Below are 20,271 nucleotides of genomic sequence, written 5' to 3'. Positions count from 1 at the left end.
GTCCTAACGTGGCCCACTTGCCGGGGAGCATGGGCAGTGCCTTAGTCGTGGGACAGGACTAAAGACAGGCCCCTTCCAGCCAGCCACTCCTGGGCTTCATGAGAAGGGCTGAATTGGTCCCCCGCACCAGGCATTTATCTCCCCTCACATCTCCAGGTTTGAGGGGCACTGGGCTGCTGCACAGTGGCAGGGTACACACCCACTTCCTGCAGCCCCACAGGTCACCCAGCACATGGTACACTTTTGTTCCTTGATGAGGATGAATGGTTTAAGAGCATGAGTTGAGCAACCTGCTTGGGTTCAGCTCTCAGCCCCATACCTCAGCATTTAGAAGAGGGCCTGGCACAGGGTAAGCCCAGGTCCGTGTTGGCTGTTCCTATTGACAGTGTTCTTAGTGGTCTTTGTTGTCCTTCAACCTTATTCATCCGTTGTGTACATCCTGGGAGCATCTGCTCTGTGCCTGGCACAGCTAACTGAGGACCCAGCTGTGAACTGGGAAATTTGACGACCACTCTAAGGACACAGGCAGTCACAGCTCAGTGTGACAGGGGTTGTTGTGAAGCAGCAAGGATGCTGTAGGGGCACAGATGGGGGGCCCTACCCAGGTTTGATGGCATCAGGGCCATCTGGATGGGGATCTGAAGGATGAGGCTGGAGCCAGGTGAAAGGGGTATGGGTGGGTGGGCCAGGGGTATTGGTGCAACTGTTCTGGGGTGAGGGAACAATTTGTGTAGCACTCCAGAGGCTACAGGGAGGAGCTGAAGGAAGGACGTGAGCAGGACAGAGCCGGGACCTTGTCTCCCTGCTTCTGGGCATTGTGCTTCCATTAATGCAGCCAGAGAATAGTCACCACATTGTTAGTGTCTACAGATTATGCAGTAGACAAGAAAACCTAGATGCCTTCCTGGAACGAGAAGTTTTTTAGTGCCTTCAGACTCTGCCTCTGCCTCCTGAACCTCTTCGCCTTGGTTGATATCTGGTGTGAGCCCCCAGAGTGCGGGTTCCTAGTCGTGAATGTGAACTGGCTCCTCCACCAGCTGGCTCCCTACTAGTGCAGCATAGCCCTTTCCTCCTCTGAGGGGACTCTATGTCCAGGCATAATCCTACTCTTCATAGTTCTTAGATGTCATAAGCTTCCTTCGGTGAGAAAAGTCTGAACACAGAAAGCCTCCCTAATCCATGGACTTTTGCCCACCAAAGAATCACCTCCAGAGATTTATGCTCCCAGGATGTACATGTACTGTGTGAGAAATAGTCATTTTCTGCCCAGCTACTGTTGGTTACACAACTCTTTTTGTTATTCAAGATCCATTATGCAATAGGACCTATATAATTAGATTCCTTTTACAGTGTAGCTCCAAAAAGATTCTTTCTCCCTATACATTCACTTATTTTCCATTTTTTTATCTTCAAAATAATTTGTGTAAAAGTCCTATACGATTAAGTTCCTTTTATAATTTGGCTGTGGGGAAAAAAGTCTCTACTGATACTTCGATATATTTTATCAGATAGTAAGAATTTTTATAATTACTGTATTTCTTTCTTTGCCTTTGCTACTAGGAAACTCAGCTACTCATGAAGTGTACTGTTTTGAGACTTTGATACAGTGTTTCTTTGTTGTCTAAAATTTTGTTTATTTTCTGATGGTCTTATTGGATGTGTTATATATTAGCTTCCTTTAATTTTTGTTGGAAATAAGCAGACATTTCCAAGTTATAAATTATATTAACTATTATTTATTATATTAAGTGTTAACTATTATTTTGATGTATTGATCATACATTATATATAAGTATATTCTGATGAAAGGAGATTGTATCAAAAGATGCATTCAGGAAGCAGTAAACTGGGGAAACCATCCATTTCAACGATCACCTGACATTTGTAACATAATGTTAATAGTATGTTATGATCTTGGGGAGCTGTCTAAAAATTCAGATTTCTGGGCTCCACCCCAGCATACCTGAATGAGACTCTCAGGAGAGAGTCTGGGGAATGTTTTTCCTGCCAGAGCGTCTATTACAGCCAGCCCAGTCCAGGACTTATAGAAACCACAGCCTTAAATCAAAGGACATAGAAGTGGGTTTTCTATCCCAGCAGCAAAATAGAGACATGAAGTGCTTTTTCAAAGATTACCTTAGTAAAAATTAGAAATTAGTATTCAAAATATGAGCCTCCTGAATCTGGTTTTTGTACTTTGCTTAAAATAACTTGCTGTAATGGTGGAATATCCACAGGGCATGGCATCTAGCAGGGCCATGAATCAGTGTGATATGAGCTCCAGGAGACATGGCATAGATGTCATTATAGTGTGCACCAATACTTCCCAGATCTCTGGAGGCCAAAAGGCCTGCTAGATATATCAGCTTTCTGTTCCTACCCTAAAACTCAGTCATTTCAGACAAAAACATTACTTAGCTGCTTGTGTGTTTGTGGGTCAGCAGTTTAATCTGGACTTATGTGGGCAGTTCTCTGGTCTGCAGGGGTCACTCACCTGGATGGTGGCCGAGGTGGCCGGGACAACTGAGCCACATGTGTCTATAACAAGCCTGGACATGGTCTCATGGCAGTGGCTAAAGGCATGGGTTGAAAACCAGTTGGATTGTTTAAGCAAGTTAGTATGCCTATGGCAGGAGAGCATACAGAACTATGTGCAGAGGGAAGGGTAGAGATGATGTCCTTAACAGAACCAACCTACCACTCAAGGGATATTGAGAACAATTCAAATATTTCACAGAAATCCCAAATAATCTTATATTTCCCCACCTCTTCCCCAGTATGTTGCCCATATGGTCCAGAGTTTCATGTTACTCGCTTTTGGCTGGGATAGATCTGTGGGGATATACTAATTATCTCCTGCTTAATCAGAAATTCTATTTGAGATTGTCTGTCTTCATGGAAAGAGCAGAGAAAAGAGAGAAGAATATACTAGTGGTATAGCCAGCTTTTTGGCAGTCTTTCAAAATCTCAGGGAGGGTCTTCTTTTTCCACTCAGGCATAAAATCAGCTAGAAGGAGCATTAAAGTCTTAGTAGGAAGAAAGATATATCCATTTATGCTTAGAAATCTCAGTCTATAATATGTCCAATTTTTAGCAAAATTTACAAGACATACAAAAAGACAAGAAAAACCACACTCCTTGGAAATGAAGCAATCATGATCAGATCTGACAAAGGTGTTAGAATATTTGACAGGGAATTTTAAATAACTAAGATTAATATACTAAAGGTCCTAATAGAAAGTATAAACAACATGCAAGATCTTATGGGTAACTTTGGGTAACTATTTTAGTAGAGAGATGGAAACTATGAGAAAGAACCCAATGGAAATGTTAGAAATAAAAAAACAGTAATGGAGTTGAGAAATACCTTTGACAGGCACCTCAGAAGACTTGAGGCAGCCAGGGAAAGAATCAGTGAACTTGAAGTTAGATCAGTAGAATTTACCCCAACTGAAACACAAAAGAAGAAAGAAGAAACACATACAAAACAAACCGTACTCAAAAGTCATGGCATGATATCAAATGCCATAGCATAGAGATAATTGGAATCCCTAAAAGAAGAGAGAAAGGTGGGGCAGAAGGAATATGTAAAGAAATAATGCCGCCTGGCGCGATGGCTCACGCCTGTAATCCCAGCTCTCAGGGAGGCAGAGGCAGGAGGATAGCTTGAGCCCAGGAGTTTGAGACCTGCCTGGGTAATATAGCAAGACCCCGTTCTCCACAAAAAGAAAAAAAAAAAGACAAATAAATAATGCCTAAAAAATGAAAAGAAATAATGGTTGAGAATTTTCTCAAATTGATGACAGATGCCAAACCACAGATCAGGAAGGTCAGAGAACACTAAATGGGGTAAATATCAAAAAGAATATACCCCTCCATATTATGTTTGAACTACTAAAAACAAGCCAAAGAGAGAATCTTGAAGGCAGCCTTTTCTTGAAGGAAATTACATACAGAGAAACAAAAATAGGAATTATAGCAGACTTTTTGTCAGAAATCATGCAAATCAAAGACAGTATTGTGACATCTTTAAAGTACTGAAAGAAGAAACTAGAGTCATGTTGGCTCATAAAATGAATTGGGAAGTATTATCTCCTCCTCTAGTTTTCTAGAAGATACTGTGTACAATTCTTACTACCTTTTCCTTAGATGTTTGATAAAATTTGCCAGGGAAACCATTTGGGCCTGACATTTTCTCTTTTGGAAGGTTTCAACTTACAGAATGAATTTCATTAATAGATATAGGACTATGCAGGTGTTCTATTTCTACTTGAGTAAGTTTTTTTACTTTGTATCTTTCAAGGAATTATTCACTTTTATCTAAGTTGTTGAATTTATGGATATAGAGTTGTTAATAGTATGTATCTATTACCATTTTATTGCATAGGATCAGTAGGAATTTCTCCTTTTTCAATCCTGCTATTGGTAATTTGTGACTTACCTCTTTTCTTCTTAATTAGTTAGGCTAGAAGTTTATCAATTTTATTGATGTTTTCAAAGAACCAACTTTGGTATTATTGATTTTCTCTATTTTTGTGGTTTCAATTTCATTGATTTCTGTTCTTATCTATAATTTCTTTCCCTCTACTTCCTTTGGGTTTTATCTTGTTTCTCTAGTTTCTTATGGTGGAAGCTTAGATTACAGTTTAGAGATCTTCCTTTTTTTCTAATACAGATATTTAATGCTATAAATTTACCTCTATGTGATGCTTTTTCTACATCCCACAAAATTTGATATATTTTAATTTTAATTCAGTTCAAAATATTTTCCCCTTCTCTTGAGATTTCCTCTTTGGCCCATTGATTATTTAGAAACATATTGTTTATTTTTCAATTATTTGTTTTCCAGAAATCTTTCTGCTATTGGGGATTTTAGTTTAATTTGATTATAGCTCTGTTTCTAGTTCTGTCCCTTTAAATGTTTTGAGGTCTATTTTGTGCCCTAGAATGTGATCTATTTTGGTGAATTTCTCACAGGCAATTGGAAAGAAAGCGCGTTCTGTTGTTATGGTTGTGGGAGAGGAGTTCTATAAATGTCCATAAATGTCTAATTAAGTCTGGTTGGTTGATAGTGTTGTTCATGTCTTCTGTATTCTTACTGATTTTCTGTCTACTTGTTCTGTTAATTTCTGAGAGAGGAGTTTTAAAGTGTCCAACTATAACTGCAGTTTGGTCTATTTCTCCTTTCAGTTATGTTGGTTTTTGCTTCACGAGCTGTGTACACATTTAGGATTGCATGTCTTGGAGAATTGACCCCTATATTATTATAGAAAATCCCTAAGATTTTCTTTTCTCCTAAGATTGAGAACAAGGATGAATTTTTATGACTAACATGAAAAGAAAAATGACAGACCAATAGCCCTCATGAATATAAATGTAAAAATCCTTCACAAAATATGAGCAAATCTAATCCCATGATTAAATAGAAAGTATAATGCCTTCTGACCAAGTGGGGTTCGTCCCCGGAAGGCAAATCTCGTTCACCATTATAAAATCAATCATTAGCTTTCACCATATGAACAGACTAAAGAAGAATATGCAGAAAAAGCACTTAACAAAATTTAAAATCCATTCATCATTAAAACTCTCAACAAACTAGGAATTGAGGGAAACTTCCTGAATCTGACATAAAATACACATAGCCAGGATTATACTTGATGGTAAGATATTATTTTCCCCCTAAGACTGGGAACAAGGTTGTTGTCTCTTACCTCCAACTGTCAACTTTGTACCAAAAACTAGTGGTGGTACAATAAGGCAAGAAAAATAAAAGGCATACAGACAGGAAAGGAAGAAACAAAACTATCTCTGTTCTTAGATGACATGACTGTCCACATAGAAAACTCCAAAGAATCTACACAAAAGCTCTTAGGATGAATAAGTGAGTCCAGCAAGGTCTCAGGATACAGTACAGGTCAATATCCAGAAGTCAGCTGTATTTCTCTACAGTAGTAATAAACATTTAGCATTAGGACATTTAGAATTTTTTTATTTTGAAATTTTAAAAATATTTATAATACATTTAACGTGTATGAAATTGAAGTTATGTGAAAATGTATTATATGGAATATAATACTATAATATACTTAGGTATAAATCTAATAAAATATATATAGAATCAATAGGTCAAAAACTACAAAACACTGATAAATCAAAGAAGCTTAAATACATGAAGAGATGGAAGGCTTGCAATTATGAAGATGCCAATTCTCTGCAATTTGATTTACAGATTAAATGTAATCCCAATCAAAATCCCAGCAAGCTCTTTTTACAGAGATCTAGAAACTGATTATAAATTTTATATTGAGGTACAAAAAATTGTAATAGTCGTATGAAAAAGAATAAAGTTGGCAGGCTCATACTACCTAATTTCAAGACTTACCATAAAGCTCCAGTGTGGTATTAGCGAAAGGGCAGACAAATAGATGAGTGGAACAAAAGAGAGAGCCCAAAAATAGACCCACACAAGACAAGCCAACTAAATTCTTTTTTCAATGATACAAAGGCAATTCAGTGGAGAAAGGGTAGTCTTTTCAAGGAAGAGTGCTGGAACAATTGGATGTTCATATTGCAAGAAAAGGAACCTCCATATATATCTCACAGTGCCAAAAGCATGGTACATAAAAGAAAAAATTGGCAAATTTGGACTTAATCAGAACTCAAATCTTTTGCCTTGCAAAAGATACCATTAAGAAAATGAAAAGTCATGCCACAGACTAGGAGAGAATATTTTCAAATCATAGATCTGGAAAAAGTTTTTTATCCAGGAACCAGGTGCAGTGGCTCACGCCTGTGGTCCCAACTACTCGGGAGGCTGAGGTGGGAATATTGCTTAAGCCCAAGAGTTCAAGGCTGCAGTGAGCTGTGATGTTGCCACTGCATTCCAGCCTGGGCTACAGAGTGAGGCCCTGTCTGTATAAAAAACAAACAAGTCTTTTTTTCCAGACTAAATAAAGAACCTTCAATTCAACAATAAAAGTAAATGTAAAAATGGGCAAAATATTTGAACATACACTTCATCAAAGAAAATATAAATGTGAAAAGATGTTTAACCATCATCAGTTACTAGGATAATGCAAATTAAAACCATAATTAAGAGAACTATATACCTATTACACTGGCTAAGATTTAAAAAGGTACAGTTGCTGGTGACAAATGTGGAACTACTAGAACTCCCATTGATTGCTAATAGGAATGCAAAATGGTACAGCCATCTTGAAAAAGATAGGCAGTTTCTTATAAAACTAAACATTCACTTGTGATGTGACCCAGCTAACTGCTGACTACTTGGTAGATTTTTAAAAAATTTCTCTTCATGCAAAAATCTGTGAATCTTTGTATTCGTTTTACAAAATAATCACCCCAAACTGGAAACGTCCCAAATGTTCTTCAACAGGTGAATAGATAAACTAATTGTAGTACATTCATTCAGTAGAACACAACACAGCATCACAAAGGGACACACCGTTGATACATGCGATTGCCTGAGTGAATCCTAAAGGCATTATGCTGAGTGAAAGAAGACAGACCCAAAAGTCTACAAATTGTGTGATTCCATTTATATGACATTCTGGAAACAGCAACACTGTAGGGATGTGTGGTAACTGTGAAATGTGTATTTGGTCTTCATCCAGTTTCCTGTCATACAATTCCTAAATTCTTAGAATCTCCAAAGTGATGTCATTTTGTGTGCTAATGAATTTACTGATGGCTGGCAGCCCCTAAGTAACTTCAGGATGGCAACCAGTCACAGGAAAGACCAAGGCAGGATTAGAGGGTCAACCCTTTCACTCTTCCCCACAACCTCTGGGGAGAGGGACAGGGTTTGAAGGTTTAGTTGATAATCAGTGGCCAATGATTTAATTAGTTGTGCCTCCGTAATGAGGCTCTCATGAAAACCTGAAAAGGACTGGGTTCAGAGAGCCAAACAGCTGAACACCTGGAGACCTCCTGGAGGGTAGTATGCCCAGGAAGAGCGTGGGAGCTCCTTGCGCCTTCCTCCATGCCTTGCCCTATGCATTTATTTATTTGTATCCTGGTAATATCTTTAAATTTTTATTTTTTTCATTGACACATAATAATTGTACATATTTACGGGGTACAGAGTGATATTTAGATACGTATAATATATAGTGATCAGATCTGGGTAATTATACATCCATCATCTCAGACACTTATTATTTATTTGTGTTGGGAACATTCAATATCCTCTTTCTAGCTTTTTGAAACTGTATATTATTATTAACGGTAGTCATCCTACAGTGGTATAGAGCACTAGAACTTACTCCTTCTATCTAGCTATAATTTTGTATTCTTTTAACAAATCTCTTCCTGTCCCTCCCTTCCCACCTTCTAGTATCCTCTGTTCTACTTTTTACTTTCATTGATCATCTTTTTAAGCTTCCACATATGAGTTAGAGTATGTGGTGTTTCACTTTCCATTCTTGGCTTATTTCACTTAACATAATGTCCTCCAGTTCCATCCATGTTGCTTTGAATGACAGGATTTCATCCTTTTTATGGCTGAATAATATTCCATATAAACCAGTAAATGTAAGTAAGTGTTTCCCTGATTTCTGTGAGCCACTAGCCAATTAGTCAAACCCAAGGAGGGAGTTGTGGGAACTCTGATTTATAGCCAGTCAAAAGCACTTTGAATGACAGGATTTCATCCTTTTCATGGCTGAATAATATTCCATATAAACCTGTAAATGTAAGTAAGTGTTGCCCTGAGTTCTGTGAGCCACTAGCCAATTATTCAAACCCAAAGAGGAAGTTGTGGGAACTCTGATTTATAGCCAGTCAAAAGCACAGGTGAAGTAATCTGGGACTTGCAGTTGGCATCTGAAGTGGGGGCAGTCTCCTGGGATTTGATGCTGTATTTGGATAGATCGTGTCAGACTTGAATTGGAGGATACTCCGCTGGTGTCCACTGCAGAACTGATTGCTTGGTTGGTGTGTAGGGGAAGAAAGCTCCATATGTTTGGTCACAGACACATTCTGTGTTGATTGTTGTGGGGTAAGAACAGAGGAAAAATAGTTTATTTTTTTCCTTTCTAGTCACAGGATGGAACATAGAGTGTTTGTTTTTATGGCTTGAGGTTAGGAGGAGGGATTAGCTAGAAAAAGGACCGCTTAAGGACATTCAGAGGATGATGGAACTCTTCTGTATTGTACTCTCTTGGTGGATACATAACATTGTGTTTGTCAGATCCCATGGAATTGTATGCAGCAGAGCTATTTTTTTTACTGTATGCAAATTAAAAAAAAAAAAAAAACAAAGTCAACCAGGAACCAAAGATGTAACACAAACTATGACAAAAGGTCTAAGTGTATTACAAATGAATGACTAACCACATTGTAGGAGGTGGAGGAGAAAATTGTGTGTTGAGTGGATATTAGGCTAAAGACAAAAAGTACTGTATACAAGTACTATATTCTAGTTGATATTTTTTTTCTTACCAGCATATGGGCTAACAATTCTGCTATCCTTACCAGGATATAGGCTAAAAATTTTTTTTGCATACATGTATGCTTAACATGTATACCAGGATTGAATAAATAAGTAGCAAAGTTTTTACTGTCAGAGACAGAATCAAAGGAAGAATGCTAGAACAAAACCTGTGGATGTTAGATTGAAGTCAGAGATATCGGTATGAATCAGTATGAGTGCATGCTTTTAAATACACAGAGAGTTGCACACACACACAGTTAGTAGATATAAAAGTAGATATGGCTATGTGTGTATACACGGGTTAGTGTATATGTGTCTTTGTCCACTTTGAGGACTTAGAAGCAGTGATGTCCCAGTACCGGTGAGCAACCTAGTGCCCAGATGTTGGTTTCTAAATACCGTTCTGTAATAAAAGGGACCTTGGAAAGCTTTGGAGAAGTGGTTTATTCTAGTACTGGGTCAACAGAAATATAAGATGAGCTTAAAGTATTTTGTGGTGTCAGAAAGTAGGGAAATACTTTTAAAAAGAAAGATGGCACATGTCAGAAGGGTACAGGAGCCAACCCAAAAGATCTTCCAGTGGCCAAAGCTGTAATAATGAGCTACAAAATAACAGTAATATTGGATTATGGCCCAGAGCATAAAAAATACCCATGAGCCCATACTGATAGGAATAAATGATTGAGCAAATAAATGGGAGAGAAAGAACAACTCTTCCTTACAGAAGTATTACAGATAATAAATGTGGAAGGAATGAGGGCAATCGAAAATCACTGTGGGAGCACCACTGTAACACTTGCCTCAGTGAGACTCGCCAATGAATGCAAAATTAATGGACAGTACCTTAATAAATAGTTACCCAAAAAATCTTCTCCCAAATAATATTTTATTTTTTATCTTTATTTATTTATTTATTTTTTGAGACTGAGTCTCACTTTGTTGCCCAGGCTGGAGTGCAGTGGTATGATCTCAGCTCACTGCAACCTCTGCCTCCCAGGTTCAAGTGATTCTCCTGCCTCAGCCTCCCAAGTAGCTGGGACTACAGGCGCCCACCACCACACCTGTCTAATTTTTGTATTTTTTAGTAGAGATGGGTTTCACCATATTGGCTAGGCTAGTCTTGAACTCCTGACGTTGTGATCTGCCTGCCTCGGCCTCCCAAAGTGCTGGGATTACAGGTGTGAGCCACCGCGCCCAGCCCAAATAATATTAAAAAGAAAAATAGTGACTTTATAATGGAGAAATCTGGCAGACATCCCCTCATGTAAGTGATGAAGGTTACCATTGCCAGTAATCAGATACTATGTCCTCTCTGCATAATGATGCACTGAATGGGCATATCACCTCTGTGGTCATTGCCCCCTACATTCACAAGCACATCTAATTATGGGAAAACATAAGACAATCCCAAAATGATGTGCATTCTTCAAAATACCTGACCAAGACTTCAAAAATGTCAGGGTCATGAAAGACAGGGAAAGACAGTGCTGTCACAGGTCAGAGGAGCCTATGGAGATACACCTCAGCTTCATGCAGCGTGGGGTCCTGGATTGGATCTCGGACCAGCATAAGGACGTGAGAAGAACATGCCAGTGAAACACAGTGAAGTCTGTAGTTTAGTTAATAGTGTTGTGTCAATGTCAGCTGCTTAGTTTTGATCATTATACTGTGATGATGTAGATGTTAATATCAGGAAAATGTGTGAGGGGTATATGGGAACTCTTCTATCTGTGCAGCTCTTCTATATGTCTAGAATTATTTCAATGTAAAAAGCCTTTGTTTTAAAGCTAACCAATGAGAAAAAGGGAAGAATACGTGTTCTTTGGTGAAAAGCTTGGAAGTGACTGGTGTAGATGAAGGAGCATCAAGAACAGAAAGAGACTTTGTGCCTCCGTAAGCCACACTTTGATTTTACAACTGGTTAACTGAGGCCCAGAGAGCTCGGAGGACTTGGCCAAAGACACAACGCAAGTAGCTGGAGGGCAGGACTGGGACGGGGTTTCCTGACTCATAACGTGCAGCTATTTGATCTCATCCTGTCTCTGCTCCAGGGTTGGATTTTCCTCTAATTGTTCTGATAATGCTGTTTCTGCTTTGCATGTTTTTAAAAGTAGATTTCATAGCCCTGGTTAAACATTGTGTTGAGTCAGATACCGCCCATGTTCCCTGTTGTGGGTGTCTGTTTTCATCATTTCTACCCTACAGGCGATGGCTTATGTATTTGTCTTACTCTGTTCAGCAGAAATTGGAGACCAGCAAAAGGCCTCCATCTGGAACTTCCACTACCTCCAAGAGCACCTCTCCAACCCTCACGCCCTCCCCCTCACCCAAAGGGCACACTGCAGAGTCTTCAGTGTCTTCTTCCTCATCCCATCGGCAGTCCAAGAGCAGTGGGGGCTCCAGCAGTGGCACCATCACAGATGAGGGTGAGTCCCCTGAGGGCTTGAAACCCCACCTATTCCTCTCACCATGATGACCTGGCAGCAAGGAACTGCAAGGTGACCTTAATTGTTATAACCATCCTAGGTCAGGTTTTAAGAAAATTTACAACAAACATGTCCCTCCTTTTCTCTGATTCTGCCTTGTATTTTTGTCTTCACTGTGCAAAGGTATGGTACGCTCCCTCAGAGTTTTTGAGTATAGGTGAGTTTTGTTTATATGCACAAACATACACCCGTGGAAATGCTTCTCCAACACGAACTTACTTTCCCTGGACCCTGTACCAGTCAGGATTCTTTCAGTTGCAAGTGAGAGAAACTCCATTCACACTGGTTCAAGGAAAAAAAATGAAACCTGACATTTCATTGGCTCATATGATGGAAGTGTCTAGGGTGTCCTTCAGCCATGCGTGAATCCAGGTGCTTTGGGAGTGTTTCCAGGTCTCACGTAGGCTTTCTCCAAGTGGTGGCAAGCAGCTTCAGGCATAGTTTTGTCTTCGTACTAATTTTTCAACCCCAGCAGAAAGAGTGCTACTTTCTCAGTAGGTCCAGCAAAATCCCAAGTAAGGCCATTGGCTTAGCTGTATTTATAATGACCTGGGTCAGTTGCCCATCCTTGGCTATCTCTGTGTCCACAGGGGTGGAATGTGTTGATTGGCCATGCCCCTTGGGTCAGTTGTCTGCTTTGGAGCGGAGTTGGGGTCCAGCCTGCTGACATTTGTGTATTGGAAGTGGGAGAGAAATAGTTCCTCAAAGGAAAATTTGGAAATACTGTTTCCAGGAGGAGGGGGATGGGTGAGGGCAAGCAAAAGCAGTTGATGTCTGCTGCAGCCAGGAGAGCCTCGGAACCTGCCTTGTGAATTATAGCCTCTGCAGCCCCCATGCGGGAATGATGAGGGAAGATGGAGTGGGTGGTAGGGCAGGAGCAGAGGCTTTGCACTCAGGCCCCAGGAAAGATAAAGGCAGATGAAGAAAGGAATCTCATCCTTTTAAACTGCCGTCTAGTGGCCGCTAGGAGCTGGGAGGGGGGAAAGAGGAAGGGAGCTTTGGTGAGACCTGGGGCCCAGGCAGGTGCAAATCGAGGAATATAAATCAGCAGGGAGGAAAATCTGATTGTGTATGTGGCCCTCACAAATGCATTTGTGGGCAGCTCGCTGCAGCTGCTGAGGAGGAGGGTGCTGAGCAGGTTCTGCTGAGCAAGATAAGTTGGAATCACCTGCACAGGCTCTAGTCTGTACTAAGTTGATAAATGCGTGCTGCCACTGGTATCCTACTTATTTGGGGGCTACTTTTATTGTTTTGTGATATCCAGTGTGATCATTTATCAAGGCCTCAGAGGTTCACCAGCAAACTCATTCCTCCCCATCCGTATTTTCTATGTGGAGTCTTGAGTTCCACACTCGTGAATTCTCCCACCTCTGAGGTTTTCAGGAATTGAAGCCCCTGGAGATTCAGTTAGGTTTTTATGCCCCATTGTTTTCCAAAAAACAGTGGAGACAGTGGATGTCTGTATGGACTACCCATACCCACTCTCTTTCCCTTTTGTTCATTATTAAAAATGGTTTGCAAAGTCCTAATTGGGATGAAAAAAGAAGAGGGCCAATAGCACTTTCCTTGTAGAATAATTTCTCTGGTTCAGAAAGCTTAGTTTTCCCATTGAGAGTTCCTGGGTCTTGAGGCCACAAGCTGTTTGTCCTGTGGGTATATGATTGTTATAGGCCAGGGGCTGCAATCCATCCCCAAAGAGCTATTTTTATGATATTCTGGGAAATATGTGGTCCCAGTCGAGGACACATGTGAGCTTTGCCCTGCCTCATCTCTCCATCTACATTCTTCCTCTCTGGACTCCACCTGTTAGAAGCAGCAAGGCTTGTGACAGCATCACCTTCTCAGCCTCACATTAGTTCCAGAAGATTTTATTGGGCAGTCCCCTGGGTGCCCTAACCTGTGCACCCAGGGGAACTCACAGGGAGACAGACACATTCAACATAATGACATTAGAGTGTAACACAAGGTGAGGTCATACCTGCTATCAGCACCATGTGCCATGGAAGGCTCCCCTGGCAAACGGGCACTCCAGCTGGACCATGACGCTGGGAAGAGACAGGCAGTCAGGTGCCAGAGCTGACTGTTCAGTTTGTAGGAAATGCCCAAGCTGGTTGTTAAACACAACCATTATTTACAAATTACATGGACTTAGAATTAACTACATTATAGAAATATAACAGTATATTGTACTTAAAATGTATTTTTTACTCATTTTTGTATATTTTATTATCTGTGCTCTTGAGGTTGTGTATATCTTATATCTGCATCGTGAATACCCCATAATGATGCATTCCTACTGCGCATCTCTGCTCAGCTTCACTCTCAGGGACATTAGATTGAAATTGGCTATGATGGGGGTATTCATACCATGGAAATTGGCAAATGCCGTCAATCAGGGCTTGCTTTATTTTTTTGAGACAGGGTCTTACTCTGTCACCCAGGCTGGGGTACAGTGGCACGGTTACAGCTCACTGCAGCCTCAACCTCCCTGGTTGCAAGCAATCCAGGGCTTGGTTTGTTGTCTTATAGATATTGTCTACTTGTAATCTAGGCAGTGATGGAAAAATGTTAACAATGAGGATTAAACTTAAAAGAATGTTGTGTCTGTAACTGTTATCTTGTGAATTGCACAAAAAATTGAGAAAATATTCTTCCAGTATTTGAAAATCGTTATCTGATTCAGCCAAGTTGCTCACCTGAAGTTCCAACATTAAGTCTTTATTGTTTCTTTTTATCTTTCTTGTTTATGTAAACAAAACTCTCAGCCAGCGTTCATGTTGGAAACATATTCCTTGGCTGTGGGTACAAGAGTAGGGCAAAAACAAATGAAAGCATTTGGTGAGAATCAATTGGCTATATGGAATTTATAAGAAAGAATATTATATGTTTTATTATTTGTAAATTGTGTGCTATAAATCATTTATATTAGTAAAATCTGCAATAGATTTATGTGCCTGTATACATGCATACATCTTCCCCCCGAGAACCAGTTGTTAAGCATTTACCAGCACGGCACTCTGGACGAAGGCTGCATGTGTAGGGAACGGCAAGAGCAAAGGTTTAGTGTCATGAAATACAACAGATGTGTGGATTGGGATTTGATTTGTCTCATACGTCCTCACTCAGTAGCCTTTCTACTGTGAAGCTTTCCCTACTCCCTTGGGCTGGGTCAGCTGTCCTCTTTGTCCCCACCTCGCCCTATTCTTGCTCTTCACCATAGCATGCACTACCCATGAGAAAAGTGGAGAGCAGGTGCCTAGCACAGGCCTAGTAGCTAGACCACTGGTCTTCATTCCCTGCTCTGCCACAGTCTAGCAGGATGACCTCACCCAAGATGTGGTATCGAGCCTTTCTGTGCCTCAGTTCCTCATCTGTGAATGGGGACAGTAATAGGATCTACCTCATTGGTGTTGTAAAGAGCAAGTGGTTCATCCATGTACAGGCTGACTGATAGCACTGTGTATTAGCTTTCACCCTCCTCATCCTATCCTCCCAGCCACACTGAGCTTCACAACAGGGATCTCTCCATCCTTGCTACCCAGTGTCCGTTGGGCACAGTGGTAGTCACTGCTGGAAGGAAGGAAAGGAAGTGGGGGAGGGAGGGAGGGAGCATGAGTTAAGAAAAGAAGGAACCCAAGCCCCCTGATCACTTATTTAAGCTGCATCCACTGCCTCAGGACCTTTGCACCTGCTCTTCCCTGTCTGGATGCTGCCTAATGCTCTTACTCCAGATATCTGCATAACTCACTCCTTCATTTACTGCTCATAGGTCACCTTATAAGAGAGTCTTCCCGTGACCATCCTCTGTAAAACAGCGTTTGTAAAACTGGAAATGCTGTCATCTACCTTAATGCTGCTCTCTTCTTCCTTGCTGTCTTGCCTATCAGCCTTTGTTTGTTTGTTTGTTTGAGACAGGGTCTTGCTTCGTAGCCCAGGCTAGAGTGCCATGGCATAGTGGCATAATTGCAGCTTACTGCGGCCTCAAACTCCTGGGCACAAGTGATCCTCCTGCTTCAGCCTCCTGAGTCACTGGGACTACAGGCACACACATCACACCACCCAGCTAATTACTTTTAAATTTTTTGTAGAGATGAAATCTCGTTATAGTGCCAGGCCTGGTTTTGAACTTCTGGGCTCAAGTGATCCTTCACCCTTGGCCTCCCAAAGCCCTGGGATTACAGGCATACACCACCTGCCTGGCCCCTGTCAGCCTTCTTATTGTCTGTTTTGGTATCTGTTGAGTCCCCAGTGCCTAGTTTGGCAAATCACGATTGAATGTGTGAGTGAATTATTTCCCCAAGCCCCAAGGTGCTGGTTTTCTCTCCTTTTCTTTATTCTTCCTGTTCTGACACCCCAAATCATCCTCTTTTGCCCTTCTGGCTCTGCTGTTCCACATAGATGCCTTTTTCCTTCAGGAAGATCACAGCCTCTGCACACTTGGGCCAAACCCTGGCTCTGCTCTGAAGCCCACCACCTTCTTTCTTAAGTTCTTCCTCACACTAGCTGAGGACTTGCTGGCATTGGCATTTACTGCAGGCATTGGCATTTACGGTGCCTTCTCGCACAGAAGGCAGAGTTTTAGTTCTGGCAGCTGCAACTCCCAGAACTTGAGGGTCGCATTCTGGAGGGAATCAGTCCTGGCCCAGACTCGCTGTGTCTTTGCAGCCTTACATGGGGTTTTGTCAATTGCTGAGGGCCTACCTTGAGGGGAAGAGGGTGCAGGTAGCTCAGGACCCACCTCCAGCCTCATCTGCAGGAGCCCAACTGAGATCAGCTTTCTGTGTTGGTGTTTCTTATAGAATTTCATTTGAAATAAGATTACCACTACTTTATAGAAGTTTGAAGACCACTTTTTTGATAACATGTTACCAAATTCTAAAATGTTTTTTTTTTCACCTTTCCCTCTTGAAGATGAACTGACCGGAATCCTTAAGAAATTATCACTTGAGAAATACCAGCCCATTTTTGAGGAACAAGAGGTAAGAATGCTCTTTTTGAATGTCAATTTAAATCTTACTGTAAAAGAAAACTTTTGTCTGAATGTGTAGGTTTTCATTTTGCTAGCCTAAATTGATCTCTTGCACTGAGACAGCTGAGGAAATAGAATTCATGCTCAGCGGGTTTAGATCAGTTTGTTATTGTGAAATCCTGGGGACTTATGGCTAGCTTTGTTATGATAGAATTTTGTAATTTTGAGCACTACTTTCTTTAGAAAAGTTTATTTCTGTCCTGAAAACCTTTTTTTGTTGTGTGTGATTGACTGGCAGACTTACAGGCTTAAAGTGGGCTGATAGTAAACCCTAAGGAACCTGTGTTATGTGTCTGGATCTAGGGTCTGTGGTGGTCTGAGAGAGTTGCTGTGTGTTTAAAAGCATTCAGATTCACATGAAAAAAGTACTGTTTTGGAGTTTGGCACTTCCTCAAAATATTAAACATAGAGTTACCATATGACCCAGCAGTCCTACTCCCAGATATATTCCCAAGAGAAATGAAGACATGTGTCCACACAGAAACTTGTACACAAATGCTTGTAGCAGCATTATTCATGAAAGCCAAACTGTGGATACGACTCAAATGTCCATCGACTAATGAATGTATAAATAAAATATGCCTGTGCCGTGGAATATTATTTGGCCATGAAGAGAGTGAAATACTGGCACATGCTACAACATAGATGAACCAGAACACATCTTGCTAAGTGGAAGAAACCAGTCACAAAAGGCACATAGGGTGTGCTTCCATTTATATGAAATGTCCAGACCAGGCAAATCTATACACACGAAAAGTAGATTCGTGGTTGCCAGAGAGTTGGGTGGAGGGGTGGGCGGGTGGAATGGGCAGAGTAGGGAGTGACTGGAATGGATACACGGTTTCTTTTAGGGGTGATGAAAATGTTCTAAAACTGAGTGTGTGGTGATGGTTACACAACTCTGTGAATGTACTAAAAATCATTGAATTGTATAAATAGGTGAATTGTATGGTGGATGAATTATATCTCAGTAAGCTGTTAAAAAATTTGCTGTTTTAGCCAAGTAAAACTCCTCCACAGGCCCACCAGCCACCAGGGTATAATCACTGGTTTAGAACATTCTAGTGAGCAGCTTAGTAGGTGAAAACTGTCACAATTGCAGAGCAATCATGAGAATCACTCATTGTCCCCACCAGACTTGAGATGCAGTTGAGGAGCTTGTATTTTAGTTCAAGAAACAAACAGAGGGCACAGTAGCTTTCCTCCTCCTGTTTGCTTTTCTGCCATATGCAGTCTGCCATTCCTGCCTCCCTGGTGTTTTAAACCTTAGCAATGACTTTCTCCAAGAAATCTTTCCCTATTGCTGATCGCTGCCTGCTTTTGCTGATATGTTTATGCCTTCTTGGAGTATAAGGAGAACACATCTTAAAGTACACTTCTGCTTCTTGAGGTATCGTGTCTCTGGCTCACAGGGTGACATTTGTTCTGATTTCTTGGCCTTACCCCTTTTTCTGACCTGGCATGTCTGCAAGTTCATCTGTCCTTCATTCAGAGGTTGTTGTGGTTGCCCAGCATAGGGAACAGGGGTATGTTTCAGCTGACATACAGAGCTTCGAGAATGTTCACGGGGAGAGGAAGGCAGGCTGTGCAGATTTGCTCTAATTTTTTTTTTTTTTTTTTTTTTGAGATGGAGTCTTGCTCCGTGGCCCAGGCTGGAGTGCAGTGGCACGATCTCGGCTCACTGCAAGCTCCGCCTCCCGGGTTCACGCCGTTCTCCTGCCTCAGGCTCCCGAGCAGCTGGAACTACAGGCGCCCGCCACTATGCTCGGCTAACTTTTTGTATTTTTTAGTAGAGATGGGGTTTCACTGTGTTAGCCAGGATGGTCTCGATCTCCTGACCTTGTGATCCGCCCACCTCGGCCTCCCAGAGTGCTGGGATTACAGGCGTGAGCCACTGTGCCCGGCCTGCTCTAATTTAATAACTCACTCACCTAGAAGTTTCTGCAGCCTCTGGGGTCAGGGAGGGAGCTGGGGCCTGAGGCGGAGCCATGAGGAGGGCTGGCAGCCACTGGCCGAGGACCTCTGTGTGTGTTAGGTTCATGTGAGGTTAGCTGAGGCAGTGCCCTCGTCTCTAGTTGACACAGGTGCCTGTGCTTGCTGGGGGCCGAGTTCATTGTCTCTTCATTTTACTTAGTTTCTCTCTGGCAACATAAGAGCTGGTTACACTGTAAGGGTGCACTCTCTGTATGGACCCACAACCCAGTGTTTTCCTTGGAGGCTTTAGTAGGACTGAGGTTTTAACCCTGCTGATTGCCACCAGACCCAGTCACCACAGCTTCATGGGTACTTCTCAGTCCCTTGCAGAAACTCCTGGAAGTATCTGGCATGTAGATAGTACTTTTCCCTAGTTTCCAACAGTAAACAATTCTCTCCATTAATATGCACTTACAGTCAGTGAGAATTTGGAAGAGGAATGAAGTTAATTGATGTTCTCATCTTGCCACATTGAAGCTAAAGACAGACTAATAATTTTCATCTTTCTACCTGTATTAAGGTGGATTTGACTATGTGTATTGAAAAATACCAAAATAATGGTACCTTAAACAAAAAGTGATTTTTCCCACAGAAAGTTTGGAGATGAGTCATCTGGCTCCTTTTAGCTCTCTGCTCCACCCCCACTAGTATACGTGGCTTGTATCCTCAAAGTCCAATATGGCTACTGGAGCTCCAGCCATCACATCCACATTCCAGGCAGCAGTATGGAAGGAGACTGCAAAAGGACACATTTCCTCCTTTTTAAAGAGACTTCCCCAAAGTCCCACACAGTCTTTATTATATCTCATTTACCAGAAGTTTATCACCTGACAATACTTATCTGCAAAAGAAACTCAGAAATATGTTTTAACTGTGTGGAAATGTGCCCAGCTAAAAATTGGGATTCTGTTGCTTAAAAAAAATAGGGCACGAATATTGAAAGGATACTGGGATATTTCTGCCTCATTCCTGCTACCCCTTCACAAGTAGTCATAGGAGAGGAATTCCGTCTCTGGTGCTCTCCACCTAGAATAAGCCCTGAGAGTTTGGCATCCCCCAGGGTTGACGGAGGTCAGAATTGGGAAGGTCGGCCAGGCACGGTGGCTCAAGCCTGTAATCCCAGCACTTTGGGAGGCCGAGACGGGCGGATCGCGAGGTCAGGAGATTGAGACCATCCTGGCTAACACGGTGAAACCCCATCTCTACTAAAAAAGATACAGAAAACTAGCTGGGCGAGGTGGCGGGCGCCTATAGTCCCAGCTACTTGGGAGGCTGAAGCAGGAGAATGGCGTGAACCCGGAAGGTGGAGCTTGTAGTGAGCCGAGATC

General features: G+C 41.6%; 1 protein-coding gene across 2 annotated transcripts in view; it reads left to right on the top strand.

The window, feature by feature from the left end:
• Positions 1-20,271, top strand: part of ANKS6 (ankyrin repeat and sterile alpha motif domain containing 6) — a 60,223-nt gene that overhangs the window by 23,356 nt on the left and 16,596 nt on the right. The window contains exons 11-12 of one of the 2 annotated variants that reach the window (XM_011939490.1): positions 11,694-11,880; positions 16,852-16,919. In XM_011939490.1, coding sequence (XP_011794880.1) covers positions 11,694-11,880; positions 16,852-16,919 — 255 coding nt within the window. The remainder of the gene's footprint in view (positions 1-11,693; positions 11,881-16,851; positions 16,920-20,271) is intronic. The other variant, XM_011939491.1, reaches the window with a different exon arrangement.

Source organism: Colobus angolensis, unplaced genomic scaffold (assembly GCF_000951035.1).
Source record: "Colobus angolensis palliatus isolate OR3802 unplaced genomic scaffold, Cang.pa_1.0 Scaffold181, whole genome shotgun sequence".
Lineage (NCBI taxonomy): Eukaryota > Metazoa > Chordata > Mammalia > Primates > Cercopithecidae > Colobus > Colobus angolensis.
Note: the sequence above shows the minus strand (reverse complement) of the source record. Positions and strands in the feature narration are given on the sequence as shown.